The following is a 23,276-nucleotide window of genomic DNA, read 5'->3' on the forward strand; positions in this document are numbered from 1 at the left end:
TAAAACTCTGCTGCTTTAACAGGTCAATAGCCATGGCCCCATCCTTAATCAGCATTCTTAAAAAACACTCCTGAAAATGAAGGGAAGAAAGTTGAAGTCAAATTAAGAGGCCGACACCTTCAAAATTTTTCTATCCTGAAAGAGAAAGGCTCAAAAATGACATAAAATAGTTAAATATCCCAAGTTTTGACCTCTAGATACATAGTCAAGTTTCAACTCCGGGACCTCAAACATTTCTTCGTATACAAGGGAGAATCTGGGGAGCAAGAAACTCTAAGCCATAGTCCAGTCTCCACTTAGGGTTAAATTACACCCTCCGTACTCCATCTTCTCAATCTGTTCAGAAGGATCTTATCATTTCTTTCTTACACGGCTATTAGGAGGATCAGAAGTAAAAGCACGTGAACACTGGAGGGCACTTACCACGGCTAGTTTACACACTTTCGTTTGCTAATAATGAGCTAAGTATTGGGGAATTTACAGAATATTTACAATATTCACCCTTTAATGTCTTTCTGTCATGTTCCGTAAGTTAAAGGCAAAATTATTTTCCTCAACATTGCATCTGGGCTCAGAGTCCTACTCTACAAACAGAAAACCGGGGTTAGTGACAAACGGATTTGCACAGGTTTGAGACATCAGAGCGACAGAAGCATATACACATACGGTCAGGATGCGTACAATACAATAAAAGTTTACATTCAAAGTTGTTAACTTCAGAATATCATCACTTCTCAAGGAATAAATACTAATGGCACAATTTTGTGTCGGTCCAAACTACTCACGAATATCTGGATGAGAGACAAACTTACAATTAATCAATATGGTTTTTCTAAAGAGGGGAAACTACCAAATGCATTCCTACAAGATGTCACGAACACACCTAGAGACATAAGCAAAAAGCAAACAAACCCCAGAAGTACCACAGAAACATTCATGATTCAGCCTAATTCGGATATACTCAAATTTAAACACACTTGATACTGAAATCCCTATTAATAAAAAATATAAATTAGGAGATAAGGGTTTTGATAAAATTATCTTTCGTTAGTAAGATTTCTTCAAATTAGCAAGATCCTTAAGATATTTAGGAGGCATGCTTTTGGGGGAGGGGCACCAACAATGTGAATAAAAGGTCGAGTATCAGGGAAAGCTCTGCTGATGACAATACAAGTCATTCCTGGGGCGCCTGGGTGTCTTAGTCGGTTGGGCATCTGACTCTCAATTTTGGCTCAAATGATGATCCCGGGGTCATGAGAGTGACCCTGTGTCAGGCTCTGCACTGAGCGTGGAGCCTGATCAAAGATTCTCTCTCCCCGCCCCCCACCTGTCTTCCCTGCTCATGGGTGCTCTAAAATTTAAAAAAACAAAAAAACCACCATACACACACACACACACGTACGTATGTATGTATACATATGTGTGTGTGTATGTATACATGTGTATATATGTGTGTGTGTGTACGTGTATACGTATATATGTATAGGTATATATATACATATATATAATTTCTGTCTCTAATCTTCCACAGATAACACTCCAGAATTTTCTAGTCAAGGCACTGCTTTATTTTCATATGCTCTCTGCCCTGTTATACGCGGATTAACTTGGAACAATCAGATGGTGGCATTCTGTGTGCTACATGAAAAAAAGATGTGTTTTTACTAATACCTGTGAGACATTGAAGGCCTTATTTGGAAAAACAGTAATTGAAAACAGAGGTTCTCAACTGAGGCGATTTGTCCCCACCCCAGGGGACATATAGCAATGCCTGGCTATTTTTGGTTGTCACAGCTAAGGGGGGAAGGGAGTGCTACTGGTATCTAATAGGTGGAGGCCAAGAATGCTGCTAAACATTCTGGAAATCATGGGATAGCCCCCACCCCCAAACACAGAATCACCTGACTCCAAGCGTCAATCAAGCTGAGGTTGAGAAACCTTAACTGAGAGGAACATCCAAAAGTATATGGTGCTCTGGAGTGGGGCCTCCAAAAATCCCTGTATCCTTCCTCTCTCTACTCAACTCTCAAAGCCATGACAGTGGCTTCATTTCTGGATCTAGAATTGTGCCGTTGTGCTATCTTATAGACAGCGCGTATGAAACCCAGACCACATCTACGCAGTGTTGGTACGTCTCACAAGTTGAATGGTTTCACGAGCCCTGTGCTGGGCCTGACTCCCGAGTTCTTCCACCATTAATCAAATATTGTCTCTTGCCAACCAGACAATTTCACCTCAGTGAGAAGCAGCCCAGTGACAAAGATGAGACCAACATAATAAAAGCAATCTACCACTTCGGGAGGAAGCGTTTTCAAGGCCGGCAGAAACCACACAGGGCCCCATCCTGGTCCTGTTTGAAAGGCAGGCTAATCATCGTTGGACATCATTCTAACTAAGTGGCTGCCGGAACACAGCCTTGAGTAATGTCGCCGGCACGTCAGTGCATCTGATATAGACTCTGTCAAACTCGGGAGCGTCATCTCTGAAAGCACTGCTGAAAAGCAGATTCAGAGAACACGGAGGCTAAAGGTTAAGGAATCAGCCTTGCTGCTGTCACTATGAGGGCCTTGTCTCTCTCCTGCAGAGCCAACCACAGAGACATTAGAGAGGTAATAAATAAAACAAGATGAGAAAGAACACTGATACAGATGTCCAGAGGCATGGTCTGAACAATACTTCCCAACCAATAATGGATGAACCTTCTTCTGCCTGCCTCTTTCCAGCCTCTAAACTTCACCTGGCCAAGACCAGAGGGATTATCTGAGCCAATTCACTTAACTCAGAGATGAGAAATCTGGGTAGATGAAAAATCTGCGTAAAACTCAGAAATCAGAGACCGCAAACGTCAAGGCTACAACGCAGGCCTCTAGCAATCCCTCCTTATCATGCGATCCCTGCTAAGAACTGGCTCAGAACTCTCCGGATACAAATCTCCAACAGGGCATTTGAAGATAATGAAGCCGCCTCTTGGTGCTCTTATTACAAGGCTAAATGATATCAACTTTTTCCCTATTTTGTGTGTGTGTGTATGTGTGTGTGTGTGTGCCACAGCTCCTCTGGCATTCTGCTTTACTTTTGAGGAGAGACTGAATGAAAATGTAAGGAAAAAAAAGAAGGTTGTGTTCTGTAAAATCCCTACAGAGCCTACCTGAAGGAAAACCTCTTTGCCCCTGCACACAAAAGATTTCTTACGTAAGTAGGGAGTTCCAGCAAGTACTATGCACGTGGGGGGTTCTCTCGATAGTGCTGAATATCCAGGATTTTTCCATGATGTCATTTCTACTGCTAAATTTTCGTTTCTTGGGACTACATCCACTAGGCATTTTCATGTCTTATGTAATTCCGGTTTATAGATGAAAACATGGAGACTTAAAGAAGTTAAGTAGCCCACAGGCCACATAGCTAACAAGTGACAGAGCTCGGTGTCCTAAGTCACCATTTGGCTGTACTGCCTCCGTGCCTCTGTCATCCACTGCAAATCTACGTGAAAACCCACTTCCCACACAATTCTTACACCTAATTGTCCTTGTTACACCAAAGGACTAGGCCCAGGTGCCCTGCCTCCCAGTATGGTTCCCGCCCACCAGCGTGCCTGGGAAGAACGAGAGCCAAGCCCACGAAGGGCGTAAAAATCTATCCAGTCTCCACGTAAGGTCAAGGGCACATTCGCACTAATTCACATCTGGGAACTTACAGGCTCAGTACCTAGATATTAACACCACCGCCCAGGAAATCTACCCACAGTTAACAACACATCAAAGAGTGTTGCTAACTTGACTGAAAAAGCTGTGAGGTCCCAGTAAAAGAAATTCATGTCCAGTCTACAGAAAACCTCCCTAACGCAAAAGGTAAAATCCAACCCAATCACAATTAGTAAATCCCTCAGTGAGGTCTGGGTTCATAGGGTTTATCGCTCAGGTACTTATGGTCCCGATTTTGTTGTACCTAAGGATCATTTTTACTTTCTACACCCAAATGTGATTTACACTTGTTCCAGTGAATATTTTTGTGGAACTATTCTTATAATCTACTGAGATTATTTTAAGCTTTGTACTGGCCTCTGAAATAATAAGCTGTCCTGAACACACACTGAAGATCCTACGAAAGTGATTTACCACGGGATGAAGCTGGCAATGGGAAAGCAGCAGAGAACCATGTTAGGAAATTTTCTGTTAACAAGGCCTTGAAACAGTTATGCACTTTATAAAACAGAAAGGCACACATTCCTAGGTTTTTTTAAAGCTAAACTACAACTAACACAAAAAAACAAGGAGTTCACAGTAACATGCCATGAGAGTCAAATAAAATGTTTAGACATTTGCAGTGCATAAAAATTGTAATTTAATTCTTATATCCTCTAAGTTCATCACAAGACAAATTGAAAATTGCTGGAAATTCCCAAATGAAAAATTCACAAGGTTTTACAAGTGTTCTATTCCCTTAAAACTCACTTGGCCAAACCATCCCTATAATCAAGTATCTCAAAAAGCATTTAAGCAGAGCTTATCTATAATGCGATCTTTTCAATGCTGCAAATCAGGAGGTATAAAAAACCCTTCTAACGTACACAATCCAACACCACCCGGTGAAGCCTTGGGGACGGGAGGAGATATGAAAGACAAGTACCTCGTAGTTTGAGAGAAAATCTAGTAACTCTGATTGAGATGGGATGTAGAGAAGTGGTTTCATCACCCGGCGGACAAACTTCTCAATGTAAACAGCACTCATGGGGCCTTTGTATTCGACTGGTCCAAAACTAGTACCAAAAAAATAAAAAAAATAACAAATAAAAATAATACACCATGCATTAGACCTGTTACGTGTAACTGAAATCATCAACACCACGAAACGAAAATGTCTCGCTTTAGGATCCTGACTGCTTCACAGGGAAGTAGCCTTCTGTGTCCCAGCAGGTGAAAGGAGGGCCAACTAAGCATTTCATGTGAGGAGAGGTACAAACAGCCACTGCCCTTCTATGAGCTTAATTCAACTGCAAATGGAATTTCAAAGCAAAGAACATTCATTCATTCTAGCCTCTAGAAAAGAAAAAAAAAAAAATCCCCAAACAATATTTCTTTAAAAAAACAAAACCAAACAGAGAGGCAATCCTGGAAACTGACCAAAACTGCTACAGGATTCCAGGATCTTAAGTACGTAATTCAACAAGCAGAATTTACTTTTACACATCACTCTTATGTTTTTTTATTGTTTACTTATTTTTGAGAGAAAGAGAGAGACAGAGAGAGCGCGAGAGCATGAGTGGGGGAGGGGCAGAGACAGAGGGAGACAAGAGAATCCAAAGCAGGCTCCAGGCTCTGAGCCGTCAGCACAGAGCCCGACGTGGGGCTTGAGCCCATGAGCCATGACGTCAAGAGCTGAGCGCAAGTCAGAGGCTCAATCGAATGAACCACCCAGGCACCCCATACACATCACTCTTAAATAAGAAACAAGGTACGCACTTGGCCCTTGACCTACTAAAATGTACTTATTAAATATTCCCACAGGCACTTACACAAGGGATCACTAAATCACCTTAAACCTATTTAAAGTTTTATTGCAACAAAATAAGATTATGTGAAGGGACAAAGCCAGGGACCTGCAAAAATGGTCTTATTTTCCTTTCCAGCTGTGCTGAGGGATGCCCAGGAATTGGATTTCGCATTGCTAAGCAATAATACCAACATTCAGTTATCCTTCTAAGCTAATCAGAGTCCTCACATGGCTTTCTTCAATCTTGCACAACACAGACATTCCTCAAATATAACTGAAGGGTATGTGGTGGGGAAGTGGAGTCAGGTGAAATTCAACAACTCCATAACCATTCTTCTGTCCACACAGAAACTGACATTATGCTTCCTGTTCATTGCAGCAATAAACAGTCAAGAATTACATAAATGCTGTGAGATCCCAATAGTAAATGGTTATGTAAATGAACACACACACATAATGTGATGCGATGACCACAATTCCTCAGTGTGTACTGCAAAAGATGAGGCCAAACTAAAGAATGTTAGCATGAAAAAGGTAAAAACAGCATTCTACATGCACAGCTGGGAGACAGAGTTAACAGTTCTGTCAATTCAAGACTTGTAACTAACAAGTTCAAAAATTACCACTGCCACGACCCCATCGGCTGCCAACAATGCTTAATTTAAAGGAAGAAATCGAAAAATCATCTGATAGTTTATTTTCTTCCGCAAAAAGGGGCCAAAAACCTGGAAACCTCATCTACTCAGGCAAACAGGCTCCGGGAGTGTTGCTATAAGGATCCCAGTGACTTGGGAAAGCGGAGGAACCTCGGTATGCAGGACGCACAGTGCATTTTACCAACACGCCATCACTGCCACGACCACAGGACAAGCTGGTCCAGGGCTGCAGGGCCTTGGGGAGAGTGTTTTAAGAAACGATTCCCTGCTTCAGAGCCTTTAAAAAACTTTCCTCCTCACTGGTATCAACACACGCCAAAAAATGAAATCCACTTAAGCAAAACAGAAAGTCTACTAATTTCTTCAAGCAGCTACTACGACACTAGTTTCGCCGTTACAAAAACAGCAACAACAAAAATACAAACTGCAACGTCCTGCCCAGGGACGGGGCCTAAGTGCCACGTGTGCAAGCGCTATTAACCAAAACAACCTCAAGTCTACTGACTGGTCACAAGAGAGGTTGGGTGAAGAAACGCATTCGTTCACATGCGTTACGTATAAAACAGAGGGCTTTTTAGGTATTTCTGTGCCCGAGCACTTTCTTCTCTTTCAGGTACACTGGGAACGGTGGATACTGAAATGCGTAGGACGAGGTCTGAACTAATTTAAACAAGTAACACTCAACAGGCGAAGAGGAGGGGCCACACCTCGAGGGCAGCAGCAACCTCAAATCCCTCATCAGGAAAATGAGAAGGCTGGACTAGATGCTCCTAAGGTTCTCTGCGTGCCCTTGCACTCTTTCTATAAATCTAAGAAAACAGGGTGAGACGATATACTGCACAGCCATACAGCCCAAAATGGTATTTTGCACTGTGTTCAAGGGAACTCTCCTGATTGCAATATCACATCAAGCTAAGCCCACCTCTGGGCAGCTGGCGTGCTTACCTAGAGTTGCAAGGCCTATCCTCCTCACTAGGCACCTGTGCCCTATTTCCTAGCCCCCCGAAAAAGAAATGCAGGGACCTTCGCAGAGCAAACTTATTGATCCCATTACAGAGCACAGAGCTTTTACATCTTCAAATCTAACATTACGATATGAGAAGGGTTCTTCTATCTAGAATAGACTTTGAAGGTGGAGACGGGGTAAAAAAGTGCATTTTTGCTCAAGTATTATTTACCAGCTCCTAACAAACAGTTCTATGAGCCACACAACATTTTGTACTGGAAACGTGAAGTGTGATGGAGCATGACAGTCGGCAAGTGATACTTTGATGATGTCTGTCATAAATCCCCACTGACGGAAACCCAAGAAGTTCAGACAGAGGAGGGGAAAATGCAGCGTAAAAAGTAAAGCTCTTACTAATGAAAGCTTCCGTGCCCATTTTACCTTCATTAACAAACTTCAAGCCAATTACACTGAAGCCGTCCCCTTTCTTCAAACTTCTTCAAGTCAGATTTCAGACATTATTTAACACACACAGCAAGGTCTGGGCAGTACTCCAAACTCAAACACCAGTATTTGTGCAGCATAATAAACTGACTCCCTAAGTGGGATACAGACTAAAGGCAGCCTCTTGTTACTTCGGGCTAGATGAATGCACTGGGGGACAAAATTTACGAAAACCTTTTAGGGTTTCAAAGCTCTCTGGGTTTCAGTATTATGGGCACAGGATTGTGGACTCGTAGTAATTTTCGTCCCAGTTGAAAAGGTGCTACGACTCCCTCCTGACTATGCTATGTTGCCAGGTAGCAGGGTTAAGGACTTCTGCGTATTCTCACACAATAAAATACTTGTAGGTTATCCGCAATATACAGCCACACAATGGGGTGCCAGAATTATCAAAAACAATGCTGCAGACTATGTAATGGCATGACAAGATTTTCACAAAAGCAAGAAAAAGCAGTTTAGAAAATACTATCACTACATGACCCCCCTTTTTTTTATTAAAAAAAAAGAGGGTGGGTATGTAGAGTCACAGAAGATATAAATCAAAACACACAGAGATTATGTAAGGTTGATAAAATATCCAGACCCTTTAACTGATGTAGTTTTGCTTCTCTGTATTTTCTCAATTCCCTACAGGGAATATCTAATCCTTTTAAACAGAAAAAAGAATTTGCTTTGGAACTTAATTGGAATTAGAAATCAAAATCTGAAGACTAGCTAACAGTTCTTACCTCCGATGATACAGATGTATTACAGGGAAATGAAAGAAATGCTTCTGTCTTCTGCATTTCCCCTGGTTCCACCAACAGTTAATTGCCACAAACAACACCTGCAGAGCCAAAAAAGGTTTCAAGTGACTATGAATAACAATTGAAAAATTACCAAGATTTTAAAGATAAAATTATAGAAATGGAACTATTCCTCTCTGAAACACAAAGTACGAAAAAAAATTATTTCGAGTATTCAAAGAAGATCATCATTTACCTCTGCAATTAAAAAGAAAGACCCTCCTCTACGTGTCTAGCTAGGACACTAGCATTGTAGTAGCATTTTATAGTTTAGCCCAAGAGGGAAATGGTTTCATTTGAAACCTAAAAAATATTTTTCATGTTTATTATTGAGAGAGGGAGAGACAGAGAGAGACAGAAGGTGAGCGAGGGAAGGAGGGAGACAGAATCCGAAGCAGGCTCCAGGCTCTGAGCTGTCAGCACAGCGCTGGACACGGGGCTCAAACTCACAAGCCTTGAGATCATAACCTGGGCCGAAGTCGGACGCTTAGCTGACTGAGCCACCCAGGAGCCTGGATTTGCTTTGAATTCTAAAGTGAATGAGCAAGCATTACACTAAAACTCAGTAGAAAGAAAGACAGGTCTTTTGATAGTCAAACTGAGGGTATGAGAAGGAAAAAAAAAAAAAAAACCTGCAAATAAAACATCGCTAAAGCCAAAGGACCATTATTAGTGACTATATTAAACACGAATAAGGATAACAGATGATTAAGGCATGCTCTGAAATGGAATATTACACAGCAAAAGTATGAATTAAATACATATTTATAGGTAGATGCTGCAGTATTTAAAACTCCAAACTACTTTGAAACGTCCCCAAACCAAGATGAGTTAATAGATTAGAGCAGAGTTTCTCAGCTTTTGCACTACGGCTATTTTGGCCTTCTGTCGTTAGGAGGGTCTGTGTTACGTGCACTTCTGTTGTGCGGGGCCGTCCCCCACGCTGGGGGTGCCATGTCCGGGAGTAACCTGGCCTCTACCCACCCCAGGCCAGCAGCTCCCCGTCCAGAGCAGCGGTAACCAAAAATGGCCCCAAACCCTGCTCACGATTCTCTGGGGGAGAAAACTTCCTCCAGTTGAGAACCACTGACTAGAGGAATAATAAGATGAATAAATACATGATAAAACAAGCACAATAAAATGTGAATAGCAAAACTCACGTGGCGGGTATATATAAACTCCTTCATCTTTGCTACGTGAAGAAATTTTCATAAGAACATTGAAAAAATATGAAAACTACAAATGAAAAATCACTTTCAAATGCCTTCCTTGTACTTACTAAGTAGCAGTATTGCTCTAAACTCTGTAGAGGCTCTATGGAGCCATTTACGAAAAAGAAAAGCAACAAAATCTTCACTTAAGGGGACATCTCACTCTTTTACTCAAAAATAGGGCACACTCTACCACATTTGCTAATTTTACTAAGCGGTAGGGCTTAAAAGATTTTTTGCCTGTTTCCAAGAATAAACCCCCTCCTTCTCCCTAGTGAGAACACAGAATAACCTAAGCTCTCCATTTGGAAGGAGCTGGAAGAAAAAAATGTGAAAAAAGCAGTGCCCATTAGTTGTGGATGGCACCATCACTCCACCACTCGTCACGTGATCTCTAGCCGAGCGGGCCACCGTGGAGGTGTGGGGTCCCGCTTCCGACAACAGGGACGTGAGTGCCAGCCCCAGAGCTGCCGGGAGAAAGCACAGAGCCCGGCACACCAGAATGCCGTGCCCACCGTCACTCGGAAAGACGGTTAGACCGCAAATAACCGACACCCTGGAACACAGTACATGCTCCCCGTGTTCCCCACATGTTCTCTAATTTCAGAAAACTTGGGGGAAGGCCTGGGGAACGCCTGCCTCCCAGGGCTCCAGTGGAGTTCCTGTTTCCTCCCTGGAAGGGTCTACCAGGTTATTTGGTTTTTTTTGTTTTGTTTTGTTTTGTTTTTTTTGAAGTCAGCTCTACTGCCCAACGTGGGGCTTGAACTCATGACCCTAAGAATAAGAGTCACTTGCTTTGCCAACTGAGCCAGCCAGCTGCAGCTCTTACTAGCCATTTTTCAAGGGGGAGGAGAGTAAAGGGAGCACAGGGAATTGACTGATCCCCTGGGTCCCAAGTCAGAGCACAGAATCACACCCCTGAGAATCCACGTCATTGGAAACAGAGGTATAATGAAGAGCTAGATTTAAACAGTGCTTTGCACCACATTCAGGGATACATACAACGGTTTGAAAGGCTTTGCCAGGCTGGGCAAAAAGCCTCACCAGCATTTATAACATTGTTACTAAGAAGAACCAACCCAGAGTTCCAAAGAAACTTGGGACCCCAGCTGCCTGCATGAGTTACCTCAGATCAGTGGTTCTCAGCAGCTGCCTCTCAGAAATCTGTGGGAGGCTCGCTCTCTGGCTTGTTGCAATGACCCAGATGCTGCAGGGCATGTGTGGGCAGGGGCTGCAATGACCCAGATGCTGCAGGGCATGTGTGGGCAGGGGCTGCAATGACCCAGATGCTGCAGGGCATGTGTGGGCAGGGGTTGCCCTAGGGGTACGCCTGGGATGATGTTGCGTCATCCCAGAGCAGCTTTAAATGTCCAAACGATGTGGGGGGAAAACCCGTTTATCACTCAAGCCTAGGACCGAACTCCTTTTTATATGTGAAGCCACATCATGGCTTTTGTATTCACTGAATTTCTCCAGAAGGCAACGCCTATATGAATACAGGGCAGAAAAGACTGGTTCCGGACTTTACCAAGAGTTGTTCACCACTTAGGAAACTCGAATCACTGTAAGCAGAGCCCCTCCAGTAACTGAGTTTCTGACACACCACACTTTTATGAGTCTGCATTTCCAATCGCCCACCTGCAGTCATTCCACATAAAGGCACAGAAACTACTTTGCCTGAGCATTTACATACGGAAACACACATGGTCTAGTTATACATTATTTTGGTCTCCCCCACCTTTATGCGGTAATTAGTGTATTGGATTGAGTATCTTGAAATCATATGTGTAGGGAAATTTTATCACCTGTGAATTCCTTTTCAGGACAGAAAATGGCACATCACAAAATACTTGTTGCATAAATGGCAACGGGGACCCACTGAGTTGAAAACCACTGCCACAAAGAGGACTCACGGGCCCATATATCCCTCGTGTCTAGCACAAAGGTGACCTTCATTAAGTATCTGTTGCATGTGGCTCTCTGGTCCAAGTATTTTTATTTTTTTTCAAGTATTTTTAAATATTGCTACGTAGTACTCGTGACACATAAATGTGTCTTATGGTAAACAACTAATCAAATACCAAAAGGAAAGTCAACTACGTCTTCCAGCACTGAAACCAAACAGCATGGGCCCCTTCGGTGAGCACTGAGCTGTGCTACAGGGAAATGCACCTTCGGCTTCCTCTCCGGCCGCTACCCACCTATGACCCTCCCAGCCAGAGATCCTGTTTCTTTACAGAAGCCTTCACGATGGATGAAGCGAGGCTCCGGGCCTTCACCTGGGCTAACTCAGCTAGCGGGGCAACGTGTGCCTCTCTGGGAACGACCTGCCCAGCACACGGTCACTCGATTCGATTCTCGGGTTCAACGTCAGCATTACCTGGTCCGACAGCTGACTCGCTGCTTGCTCAATCTCTGACCTGGCAGCAATGGACTGTCCACACCACGGAGCGTAGAAAAACAGCAGCACCACCTCTGAATCACGGCGAACGTGCTCTGCGTAGTCCAGCTGCCCCTGGAAGAGGTCAAGAACCGGAGACCTCGAGGAGAAAAAGCTGACAGGTGGCTTTGCTGGTATTATCACATCTTTTGCTCGACTAAAAAAGAGCAAACACAGACAAGATCGCTAAGTTTATCTTCTTCTGAGGACAGCTTCGTGTGGAAGGAGAACAGAGCTTAAAAGACAAATCTCTGGCATAAGGAAAAGGAGTTCCCAAAACATTGTCCTGGAGTAAAAAATATTCTGTGCTAAGGCGATATTTAGCTGAGAGAAAGCAAGCAAGACATAAACAATAAGCTGAAAACGCCTTTCTAATATTGTCTCCCCAGATGTGGGATGGAAAGGCAGCAGACAAGGAGGATGTCTTGGAATAACCTATATTCTTCCCTCCCACACCCCAAACACTCCATCCTCGGCTCTCTGTGGCAGGAGCCACAATGTCAGAACAACCAGCGAGCTGGCTCAGAACTAAGGGGAGGGAGCACACGCGGGCTACCGCTACTAAGATTTGTATGGCAAATTCTTACATCAACTGAACTTTGAGAAGACATTAAGTTTCTTAGCTGGAGTTGGCCTGTACTTATCCAGGGCATTCTGGCAGAAGTTATACATATTGGGAAGCATCACTATAATGGAGTTGGGGGGGCCAGATGGGGGGAGCCAGCACCTCTCCAGGTCAATTACAGGGAAAATGATCAATTACAGACTCCAACAGGAGAATCCTCAACAGGAAAAGAAATAGGGGCCCCAAGAGGAAAAGATAGAACACCTCCTACCCAAAACTGACCACTTCATCAGCGATGAGCCAATGAAAAACTGTCATCCCCCTGAACTCTTGCTTCTCTCCAATTTACTTTCATTCACAACAACCCCTCCCAATTTCCTCCTTCTCCATAAAATAATGTTCCTCTCCTTTGTATGTGGGACTTGCCTATGGCTTGCCATAGCTTGTATGTCCCAGATTACAATTCTCTGCTGTTCCTGAATAAACCCACTTTTCTGGTAAAGTAACTTAAAAATTTTTTTTTTATTTAATGCTTATTTATTCTTGAGAGAGACAGAGGGTGAGTGGGGGAGGGGCAGAGAGAGAGAGGGAGACACAGAATCTGAAGCAGGCTCCAGGCTCCAAGCTGTCAGCATAGAGCCCGACGCGGGGCCTGAACTCACAAACCACGATGATCATGACCTGAGCTGAAGTCAAACACTTAACTGACTGAGCCACCACAGTATCATGATCCCAAGGCTAGTAATGATGAACAACAAAGTAACAGCCCATTTTAACTGGACACCAGGCTTCCTGAATCCCTGAGGTTCTCAAAAGGGAGAGATCAAGAGGAGACAGGAAAAACTGAGTGATCTGAAGTCACAGAGCTGCCACTACTTTTCCCATCAAGACAAAAACGGTCTTGGCTGAAGCTGCATATCCCACCATGTGAAAGGAGCCTATGAACACCTTGAGCTGTTCACACATCTGCCCTAAGAAACCCACAGAATAAAAATGGGACCCGAGAAAATACTCAATTAACCCAAAAAGCAGAAGGATCAAGAAACGAACAAAAATGGAAAACAAATAGCCAGAAAGTAGACTTACTTCCAACAATATCAGTCATTACATTAAACATAAAAGGACTAAACCATCCAGTTAAGAGGAAGAGAATGCCAGACTGGATAATGAAGCAAGACCCACCGTAAGCTATCTAAAAGACACACATTTTAAACATAAATTCAAAGGGTGAAAGTATAAGGATGGGAAAAGATAAATTATCTAAATAGTATGCATAAGGAAGCTGGAGTAACTCATTAGGTAAGAGACCAAAACTAGGTATATTCTTACAATCAAATGTTACTCAGCAATAAAAGAACTGAAACAGGGGCGCCTGGGTGGCTCAGGTGGTTGTGTCCAACTTCAGCTCAGGCCATGATATCACAGTTTGTGGGTTCAAGCCCCATGCATCCGGCTCCAGAGTGACAGTGCAGAGACTGCTTGGGGTTCTCTCCCTCACACACACGTGCACACACACGCTCTCTCTCTAAAAAATAAATAAGCAAAACTTAAAAAGAAAAAAAAAAAAAAGAACTGAAACATACTATAATTGGATGAGTCTCAAAATAAGTACCCCAAATGAAAGAAGCAAGACACTAAAGGATACGAACAACATTAATGCATTTATACGTTTCCAGAAAGGACACTTTCTGGGGAGAAGGAAATCTTATGTGTCTCAACTGAAAGCATGGAGGTGGTTAAACTTATGTCATCAACCTGTACGTGTCACATGTGTAATTCCACTGAGTGTAACACACACCACAATGAAGCTGATGAGGAAAAAAGCTTGGCCGCTGTGCCCCCTCGTCAGCAAGGCTTGCTCTGACAACTGAAGCGGGAGACCTGACTTCTTCTCTCGGCTCCCTATTCGTTGTCTTTATACCCCTCACCACAATCAGTAACTTACTTCTTTTACCGATTATTTATCTACTCTACCACGTCATTAACTGCATGAGGGCAAGAACCCTATCTTTTCCACTGGTAGATCCTCACGATTTATAGCGCCTGGTACTCTGAAGTTCAATAATTTGTGAAATGAACAAACCTACCCTACTCACCTCACCTGAACATACACAAAAGGAAATTAAATATAAACCCATACAGATAGACATTATGAAGAACACTCAGAACCCAAGTACCAGAGGCCCATGTGTTTTACTAGGGACGATCCTAAGGGCCACATCCTTATGTTCTAACTTCACAGATGTGTCCAAATGAACCTGATGATCTGGTTTCTCAGAACACAGCAGAGGAGCAGGAAGGAAGAACGAGGAGGAGAGCGCTGCCAGCTCTGAGACATGCAGCAGACAGACAAGTATTTAGAACCAAAATAGAAAGTGTCAACACCCAAGACCCAGACTCCTCTAAGAGTCTTGGGTCATACAGCACAAGGGAAGGAACCCACACCTTCCTCTGCATCGAGAAGGTGTTAGCTTCCTGAATTAAGAAGACAGATTTAAAATTACTACTTCCCTATTTTAGCCAAAAACTATCAATCTCCTAAAGGAGTGGTAGTACCAAAGAGCAAATCCCCTATTTACTCACTCAAACTAATTTTTCAACCCAGCAGTCAGGGAGCTTAGGCAAAATGTCTTTATAACCTGAAAAACTCGGTCACTTACACAGTAATTCAAAAAATGCTCATCAAGCACATGTTGTTTATGCTTCAGAAACTGCACTACAGGTACCAAGGCTATAGCAGAGGGCGTAATAACGTCCTCAAGGGACTTACTTTCTCAAGGAAGGAGACACGCCGACAACCAAACACGTAAGCAACACACAAAAAGATCACGGCTGCGTGGAAAATGGAACAGGGTGATTTGGCAGGTGACAGGGCATCTTTTAAGCTGAGACCTGAATGACAGGCAGTCATGCAAAGAGATGACGGAGGCCCTGTGTGTGACACATTATTAAAAGCCCCCAAGTTCCCCTCCTTGGAAGTCCTTTTCTACTATTCAAACTGGGTGCGGAGTGTGAAATGACGCAATCTGAGGAAAAACGTAGGTCTGTGACAGCCAGACAAAGGGCACTGACGAACTCAGTATTACTGCCCCGCGTGCTCAGAGCAGGTCCTAGACTAAGTCAGCCAGGTAAACACGTGGCCCATCAAAAGGGAAACATTAACCAGGGAAGAGAAACATCTGCCTCTGCTCCACCACAAAGGGTGACAAGCTTCCATTTAACTCTTAAGTTCGCTACACATTTTTGAGACACTGTATCTAGATCAAAGATTTCCTGCAGCTTTGAAGGCTAGTAAGTAGTCTCAGGTACAAAAGACTCCAGAGCTGCTTACAAACAAAACAGGCAGGCTGCAGCTCCCAAGTGTTATAAGAAATACACACACCCCTACACCTCCATCCAAAGAGGATGTGAAGCAGCTTTGAAATTAGAAAATGCGATAAAGCAAAATGAATATACGTATAAGTACATATATAGATACAGACACACAACTTTTTTCCCTCCAAAACCAGGGTGAAAGGAAAGAGAGCAGGATGAAGCTATGGAGATCCACTGCAGAGAAAGGCAGGTAAATAAAGATTAAAGGGGTGCCTAGGGGGCTCAGTCGGTTTGAGAATCTGATTCTTGGTTTCAGCTCAGGTCATGATCCCAGGGTCATGGGGTGGAGCCTGCTTAAGATTCTCTCTCTCTCTCTCTCTCTCTCTCTCTCTGCCCCTCTCCCCCGTTCAAGTGTGTTCTCTCTCTTCCTCTTAAAAAAAAAAAAAAAAAAGATTTAAGGCCCCCCAAAATGCACAATTATTGTGTTTCAATGCCCAACCTTTTTTTTTTTTTTTTTTTTTTAACGTTGAGAAAGACAGCGAGCAAGGGACAGAGAAAGAGGGGTACAGAGAATCCCAAGCAGGCTCCACGCGGACAGGGGCAAGCCCAATGTGAGTCTCCAGCTCACAAACTGTGAGATCATGACCTGAGCCAAAGTCGGACGCTCAAATGACTGAGACACCCACGCGCCCTTAAATCAACCTTTTCTATGTGATCTGGTTTGAACTCAGCTAAGCCACCAATACTGACAAGGGCTGTCACTGATCTTAAGCCTGGAGCTATTAATGAAAATAAAATTTTTTAAAATCCTACTCTCCCGGAAACCTCTGTCTTCATTAATGCAAAAATCTTAAAAGCAAAATAGAAAAAGGGGACCAGACATGTTGGTGTATATAATAGATGATGACACCCTTCACTCAAACGAGACTCTCCAAAATCAATCTCAGCCTACTGAATGACGGTCCGGATTTGCCAGCAGCAGAGCAAAGCTGGACAGGCAAGCAGCCATTCACCGGCTCCCTCCTAGCCTGAAGCAGGAAGGGACCTTGCTCTGCCTGCTCCAGTAACTCGATTTACACAATTCCTGCTTCCCCAAATCTCAAAGGACCTTCTTAGCCATTTAAAGTCAGGTTCTTTCAGAACAAACACTAAGCATTATTTCTACAGATGAACAAGCGGTAAGCTTCCCACCCTGGAGAGGGGGGAACCTCTCTTCCTACTTTGAACCCACGTGACACCTTGTAACTTCACCATGTAAAATACTTCATCCATTTTCCTTTGCGCAGCTTGTGATGAAGAGCAAGGTTAAGAGCCTAGCACTGACAACGAAGGATTCAAATTCCAGATCAGCCACTTAATGGGGGGGGGGGGGGGGTGTAATTTTGGGCAAGTCTGTAACCGGACCAAAGCTCAATTTCTTCATCTATCAGCTGGAAGCATAAAAATATACCCAGGCTTTACTGGGGATTGAGATTTAAAAGGTCCAGACCAGGCTCTCAGATTATGCGTTGAATGAATACATGCACTGATGTTCGCTACAGTTCTCGAGGAAGCAATTTTGTTCCCCAGGGGACACTTGGCAACGTCTGGAGACGGTGCCGGTTATCATATCTAGGGCTGCGTGCTACTGGCATTTAGTAGCTACAAGCCAGGCTACTGCTGGGCACTAACATGGACAGGACAGCCCCCTTCGCCCAGCGGGCAGCATAGCACCTGGCACTTGGCAAATGTTCAAGGGCGGTTATAATCTGTTCTCTTTCCACTAAAATTCCCAAGCCTCTGACGCCTCTCTGACAACGGGGGCCACATACTATGCAGAACATACTCAGTACAAATGCTCCAAGGGGAAATCTTCCTCTTAGCTAATATGCCAGTCAGTTGCAACCGAGACTTCTACAATGGAAGTCCCGGGAGATAATACTGAAGACTTGGGAGACCAAAAGTACTCCTGAAATTTGTCTTATTTTATTTTTTTAAGTTTACTTTTTTGAGAGCGAGCGAGTGCCCAAGCGGGGGAGGGTTGAGAAAGGGACAGAGAATCCCAAGCAGGCTCTGCGCTGTCAGCACGGATGTGGGGCTCGAACTCAGGAATCAGGAACCCTGAGGTCATGACTTGAGCCGAAAGCAGATACTTAACTGACTGAGCCACCCAGACGCCCCCAACACTCCTGAAATTTGAATTAACATTTGTACCTGCGTCCCTTCCCCCAAAAGCAGCACATAAACTTTTAATTTTTCCTGTTCACTGTGCTCCAGCCTACTCGGGCTTTCCTTCCAGGTCCAGGAAAACACCAGCTTGCCCACGCTTTGCACTTGCGCTCCCTCTACCTCCGACACTCTTCCCCCAAATCTTCGCAATGCTGGCCCCTTCCTCCTTCCTGTAAGAGCTTCCTGGTCGCTCCATCGCGAAGGCCAATCTGCCCCACCCTCGTATCCCTTCTATTATTGCCTGCACAGCACTTCCAGAAGTCCTTCAAAATGACATGAAGTTGTTTTCTGCCTGTCCCACCCACTGGAAAGGAGAGTGTGATTTTTTTTATCGTCAACGCTCCCCCGGATGAGCGCTCCCCGCACGGCACGTGTGGATAAATAATCTTTAGATCGATGGATGCACGAATTCTCGAAGGGCTCCAACAGCTGTGAATCATCACACTCGACGCACAAGGGCAACAAAATGCGTGTTAAATGCGGGCCCTAGAGCCTGGGCAGAAGTGACAGGTGCACCCCCAAGAAACCCCAACAGGTGACGAGAGGCTCAGAAGCTGGCGCACTTCCCTCGCTGCTAAAACGGGAGAAAGGGGCCCCGGGCAGCGCCCGAAGACCTCTCCCGGTGGCTGGCTGGCGGGCGGGCCAGGTGGCGGGCTCGGCTGCAGGCTGGGGAGAGTCGAGCCCGTCGCTGCACGCGAAGGCCGCGACGACCCCCGACCCTGCGGGCCCGGAGCGGGTCCTGCGCCGCCGCCGGGCCGGGGCCCCGGGGACGCGGGGCCGCCTCACCTGCAGGTAAACTTGAGGGCGACGAGCAGCGCGCAGCCGAGCGCCACGGCCCCGCAGAGCAGCTCGGGCCGCCGGCGCGCCATGAGGGAGGCGCCGCGCAGCCCGCGGCGGAGCCGGCCCGCCGAGGACGCTCCGGCCGGGGCCGGGCTGAAGGAGCCGGAGCCCGCGGAGCCGCCGCCCGCGGAGCCGCCGCCGCCGCCGCCGCCACCCTCGTCCTCGGCGTCGTCGCTGCTGCTGCTGCTGTTGCCGCCGCCGCGGCCTCCGCATTCCGACATTACATGCTCCCTGTCGCCGGCTTTATACCGCCGCCGCCGCTTCGGGCCACAGGGCCCGGCCCGGCCCGTCGCTCCCCAATCCCGCAGTTCGCCGCGCCCGCTAACCCGGACCCTCCACGTCAGCCCCGCCGCCGTCGCGAAGCCCGCCCCCGCGCAGACGGCTCCGCCCCCGCCCGCGGAGCCTGCGCGGCCCCCGGCCCCCCCCGGCGGACCCCGCCCCCCCCCGCTGACGGAGTCTGCGCGCACGCCGGCCCCGCCTGACAGCCCCGCCCCCGACCGAGCCACGCCCCTCGCCCGCGGAGCCTGCGCAGACGGCCTCCCCGCAAGCGCCACCTGCGGCCCGGCGGTCTTCCCACAGGCCCCGCCCTCCGTCCGCGGAGTCTGCGCAGTCGCGGGTCGAGCGTCTTTCCAGTCCACACCGGGATCCGCTCAGGGCGCGTGCAGGCAGCCACCGGCCGTCGGGGCTCCCAGCTTGGCCTGCTGCATTTTAGGTGCCATAATGACGACGGCATTCGTGCCCGCGAATCCGTACAGGCTCCGGGACATAGGTACCGTTCATTATCTCCGCCGTATTGAAGGAAAGTACCGGCAGAGATGAGAAGTGTCCAAGGACCCAGGAGTGAGGCGGGCAGGAGAGGTCACTCGGCCTCGGTTTGCACGTCTGTAAAATGGGGGTAATAGGAGTGCCTCTCTGACAGGGTTGTTTTGAGGATCAATGGAATTTATGGAAAATGGCAGGCCCATAGTGAGGTCTTATTCTTAGTTACTGTAGTCTCCCAGTGTCCATGACCTGCCTCAATTAAGCCTACTATCATCCCTTCCACCACAGCCCTTGGGGGAGGGTGCGTGCCGCCTGTACTAGCTTCACAGATGGGAAGAAAAACTGAGGCTTGGAAAAGTCACTTGCCTGAGGCCGCAAAGCTACTAGGTGAGAAATTCAGACTCAGAGGCAGCCCCCACCCCCACCCCCAAGAAACTGCTCCAGGGACCCACTGCTCACTCTCAACACTTCCCTGACTCTGAAGGTTAGGTCCTTTCTGAATACGTTTTGTGATTATAAAGGACAAGCCAGGGGATGAGATGGGATGGAGTCGTTTCCATGAGAGAGAGGGACAACTGCATCTGGCACTAATCATTAAACAGCTCTGGGGCCGTAGAGCTCTGTAAATGACTACAAACTAGGCAAATAAAACGCAGAGGGAACAAAGCAGTTATGATTGCAGGAAAAAAACAAACAAAAAGCATGGCTCATACCCAGAAGTTAGGGTGAGACCTCCCCTCTGCCACAGGGCAGCTGTGTGAGCCTTGAGTCTGGTTTCCAGAGATATAAAATGTGGCCACCAGTGGCTACCTTGCTAGGGGCCCAGGACATTCAGCGTGTCCACCACTGAGGCCCAAAACGTTGGTAACTTATTTACATGTACCATTTTACTATTTGTCTTATATCTCTCCTTTTGTTCGCTCTTCCTTTTGTATTAAGTGGATGTTTGCTAGTATATTAATTCCTTTAATGATTTTTTTTTTTTTTTTTTAATGTTTGCTTATTTTGAGAGAGGTGGAGAGAGAGAATCCCAAGACTCTGGTCTCCATCCTATGAACTGTGAGGCGATGACCTGAGCCAAAATCAAGAGTCAAATGTCACCCGGGCACCCTTCCTTTAATGATTTTAAACCTTTTTGTTGTTCTATCCTTAGCAGTTGTTCTGGGGATCGCTGTATACATTTTTTTCAGAATTTCAGAATTTCTAGTTGAGATTTCTACTAGCTTAATTCCAGGAAGATCTGGAAACTTCTCCAAACTAGCTTTTACCTCTTCCTGTTCTTGTGCTATTATTACTTTTCCACCTCTTCGATTACAAACCCGGTAATTCCGTGTTCTATTACTGTTTTATATAATCTTGTTTTTATAGATGCCGGGGGAAAAAATGTATTTAGGAATACATTTTTTATATTAACCTTATTTACCATTTTTAGTCCTCAATTTGTCCGTGTAGATCTGAATTCAACAGTGTATTACTAATACACTTTTGACACTGGTCAAAAGTCACCCGGTCCCCATTCACTGTAGGGTGCTAGGACAGAATCTACCCTACACTTCTATAAGACACCTGTCATTTGCACAGGCCTTGTATAAGGTTCAAAGAACTTTTGCTGCCTGTGGGTTGTCTCTTAAGACCCACAATACCTTGTGGCAAATACAACGTGATGTCTTATAGGCCAGGAAACCACCCTGGATTAAAAAAGGCGATTGATTTCCTTTTCTCTATGTAGACATGTGGCTGCTTCTCTGACACCAGAATGTACTTCTGAAACTGACAAATTCAGTTTTGAATATCCCAGGCAGTCAGGATCAGGCTGCACTGCTCTACAGGGCTAAGTCAGCCCTAACTTGTCCACATCAACCTGCATGTGAGTTTTCATGGTCACTTTTTATACCATACTCAAGTTGGTGGAGTTGGAGAAGGGGGCAGGGAGATTATATACCATATATAAATGCTTTCTTAGAACCCGAGACAAGTATACTCATTAGCTTTTAAAGCTTCTAAGCATTTACCCAGCCAACAGGATGTGCCTGACGAGGTCCAGGTTGGCAGGAATTTCGGGAGGGAAGCCGACCCCTGAGCCTGAGTGGTCCATGCAGTGGTGGCTATGCTTCCTGGAGACTTTGTGTCAAGACCCCAGAATTGGCTTTCCAGAAATTAGCGTTCTTTCCTTGCAACAAACACCCACAGGAAGTCTAAATTCTAATCTCTCAAGGCCAACTGAAGAGTGTTTTCATTCTCATCTTGGCCACTCACAGGATCTCAAACTTTAAGTTTCTAGCCTGGATTCTGAACACGATGACAACCAACTTTTTTTCTTTTTCTTTCTTTTTTTTTTTTTTAAGAGAGGGAGGGAGAGCCCATGTGCACGTAAGTGGGAGACAGGTAGAGGAAGAGAATCTTAAGCAGGCTCCAGCCCAGTGCAGAGCCCGACTCGGGGCTCAATCTCACCACCAGGAGATTATGACCTGAGAGGAAATCAGGAGTCGGACGCTTAACCACTGAGCCACCCAGGCGCCCCAAGACAACCAACTTTTTAATCTGTAAACCGAAGCAGAACACCAGAGACAACTTTTGAACACCTGCTACTCTCCCTGAAAAAAGGAGATGGGAAGCTAGTACAAAGAAAAAACGGAGTGAAGGCCTTCTGCCTAGAGAGATCTTGTACAAAACTTACACTACTGGTCTACTCTCCAGAAAAGGTCACTTGTAGCAGATCATCTATTTGGCAAATAAGAGGCACTCCTGACACATCCACCAAGTCAAGTGGGTCCCAACTGCCTTGTCACACATGGAGGGAAATCAGTCTGTCCTTGAAGAAGTCATGGGGGGCTTGCTTGTCCATCTGCAGCCTCTGGTTCTTCTAAATGCTCTATTTGTCTCGTCTCACCACCACCAACCGTGCCTTCCTCTCCACCCTGGTTGGACTCACATGCAGAAAAAAGACCCTTCTCTGTTACCCCCTAAACCCGCTTAGTCAAGGCTGTCACGAGGGAGTGGCTTTGCCCAACCGTTTGGAGGCTGGTTACATCACAGCCCAGCAGATCTCTGTCTTCCAAGTCCGTCCACCACGCCCCCTGACCCCCGTCCCCAGCAAGGACTCAGCACTGGTAATACCCTCAGGATGTAGCAGCCCCCAAGCCCGACTGTCGGCCCTTCTCTTCTCGCTCGCTGGGTCTCAGCCTCGGAAGCAGGTCAGGGTCCCACAGGACAGCTTAGCTCTGTCTCTGTCTCTGCTGGCCGTCCTGACCATGCCTTCGGTGCTCTCCAGCAACCAACAATGCCAGTCATCTGTAGAAGCCCACAGCCCACACCTGAATGAAACAAAGAAGAGCCCCACAAGGGTTCACACGTCCCTGAACCAGAGAAGCTGCTTCTCACGCCAAATCTGGGGGAGCGCAGGACAGAGTGAACAGTCGCTTTCGTGTCTAATTTGCATCCTGCCACTAACTGCTTAAATAAAAGTGTTGAGAAAAATCAAACCTTGTGACGTTAGGTCCCAGTTTTAATAATTCTTTGTGGGCAAAGGATGACAGTGAAAAATGAAAGACCTC

General features: G+C 45.8%; 1 protein-coding gene across 2 annotated transcripts in view; it reads right to left on the minus strand.

Moving 5' to 3' along the window:
* Positions 1-19,330, minus strand: part of TXNDC11 (thioredoxin domain containing 11) — a 60,258-nt gene extending 40,928 nt beyond the window's left edge. Inside the window, exons 1-4 of one of the 2 annotated variants that reach the window (XM_049638256.1) lie at positions 18,907-19,330; positions 11,973-12,189; positions 8,325-8,422; positions 4,627-4,756 (exon numbers count right to left, since the gene is read on the minus strand). In XM_049638256.1, coding sequence (XP_049494213.1) covers positions 4,627-4,756; positions 8,325-8,422; positions 11,973-12,189; positions 18,907-19,181 — 720 coding nt within the window. In that variant the 5' untranslated portion in view covers positions 19,182-19,330. Of the gene's footprint in view, positions 1-4,626; positions 4,757-8,324; positions 8,423-11,972; positions 12,190-18,906 lie in introns of those variants that run through there. The other variant, XM_049638258.1, reaches the window with a different exon arrangement.
* Between the last annotated feature and the right edge of the window lie 3,946 nt (positions 19,331-23,276).

This window comes from Panthera uncia, chromosome E3 (assembly GCF_023721935.1).
Source record: "Panthera uncia isolate 11264 chromosome E3, Puncia_PCG_1.0, whole genome shotgun sequence".
Lineage (NCBI taxonomy): Eukaryota > Metazoa > Chordata > Mammalia > Carnivora > Felidae > Panthera > Panthera uncia.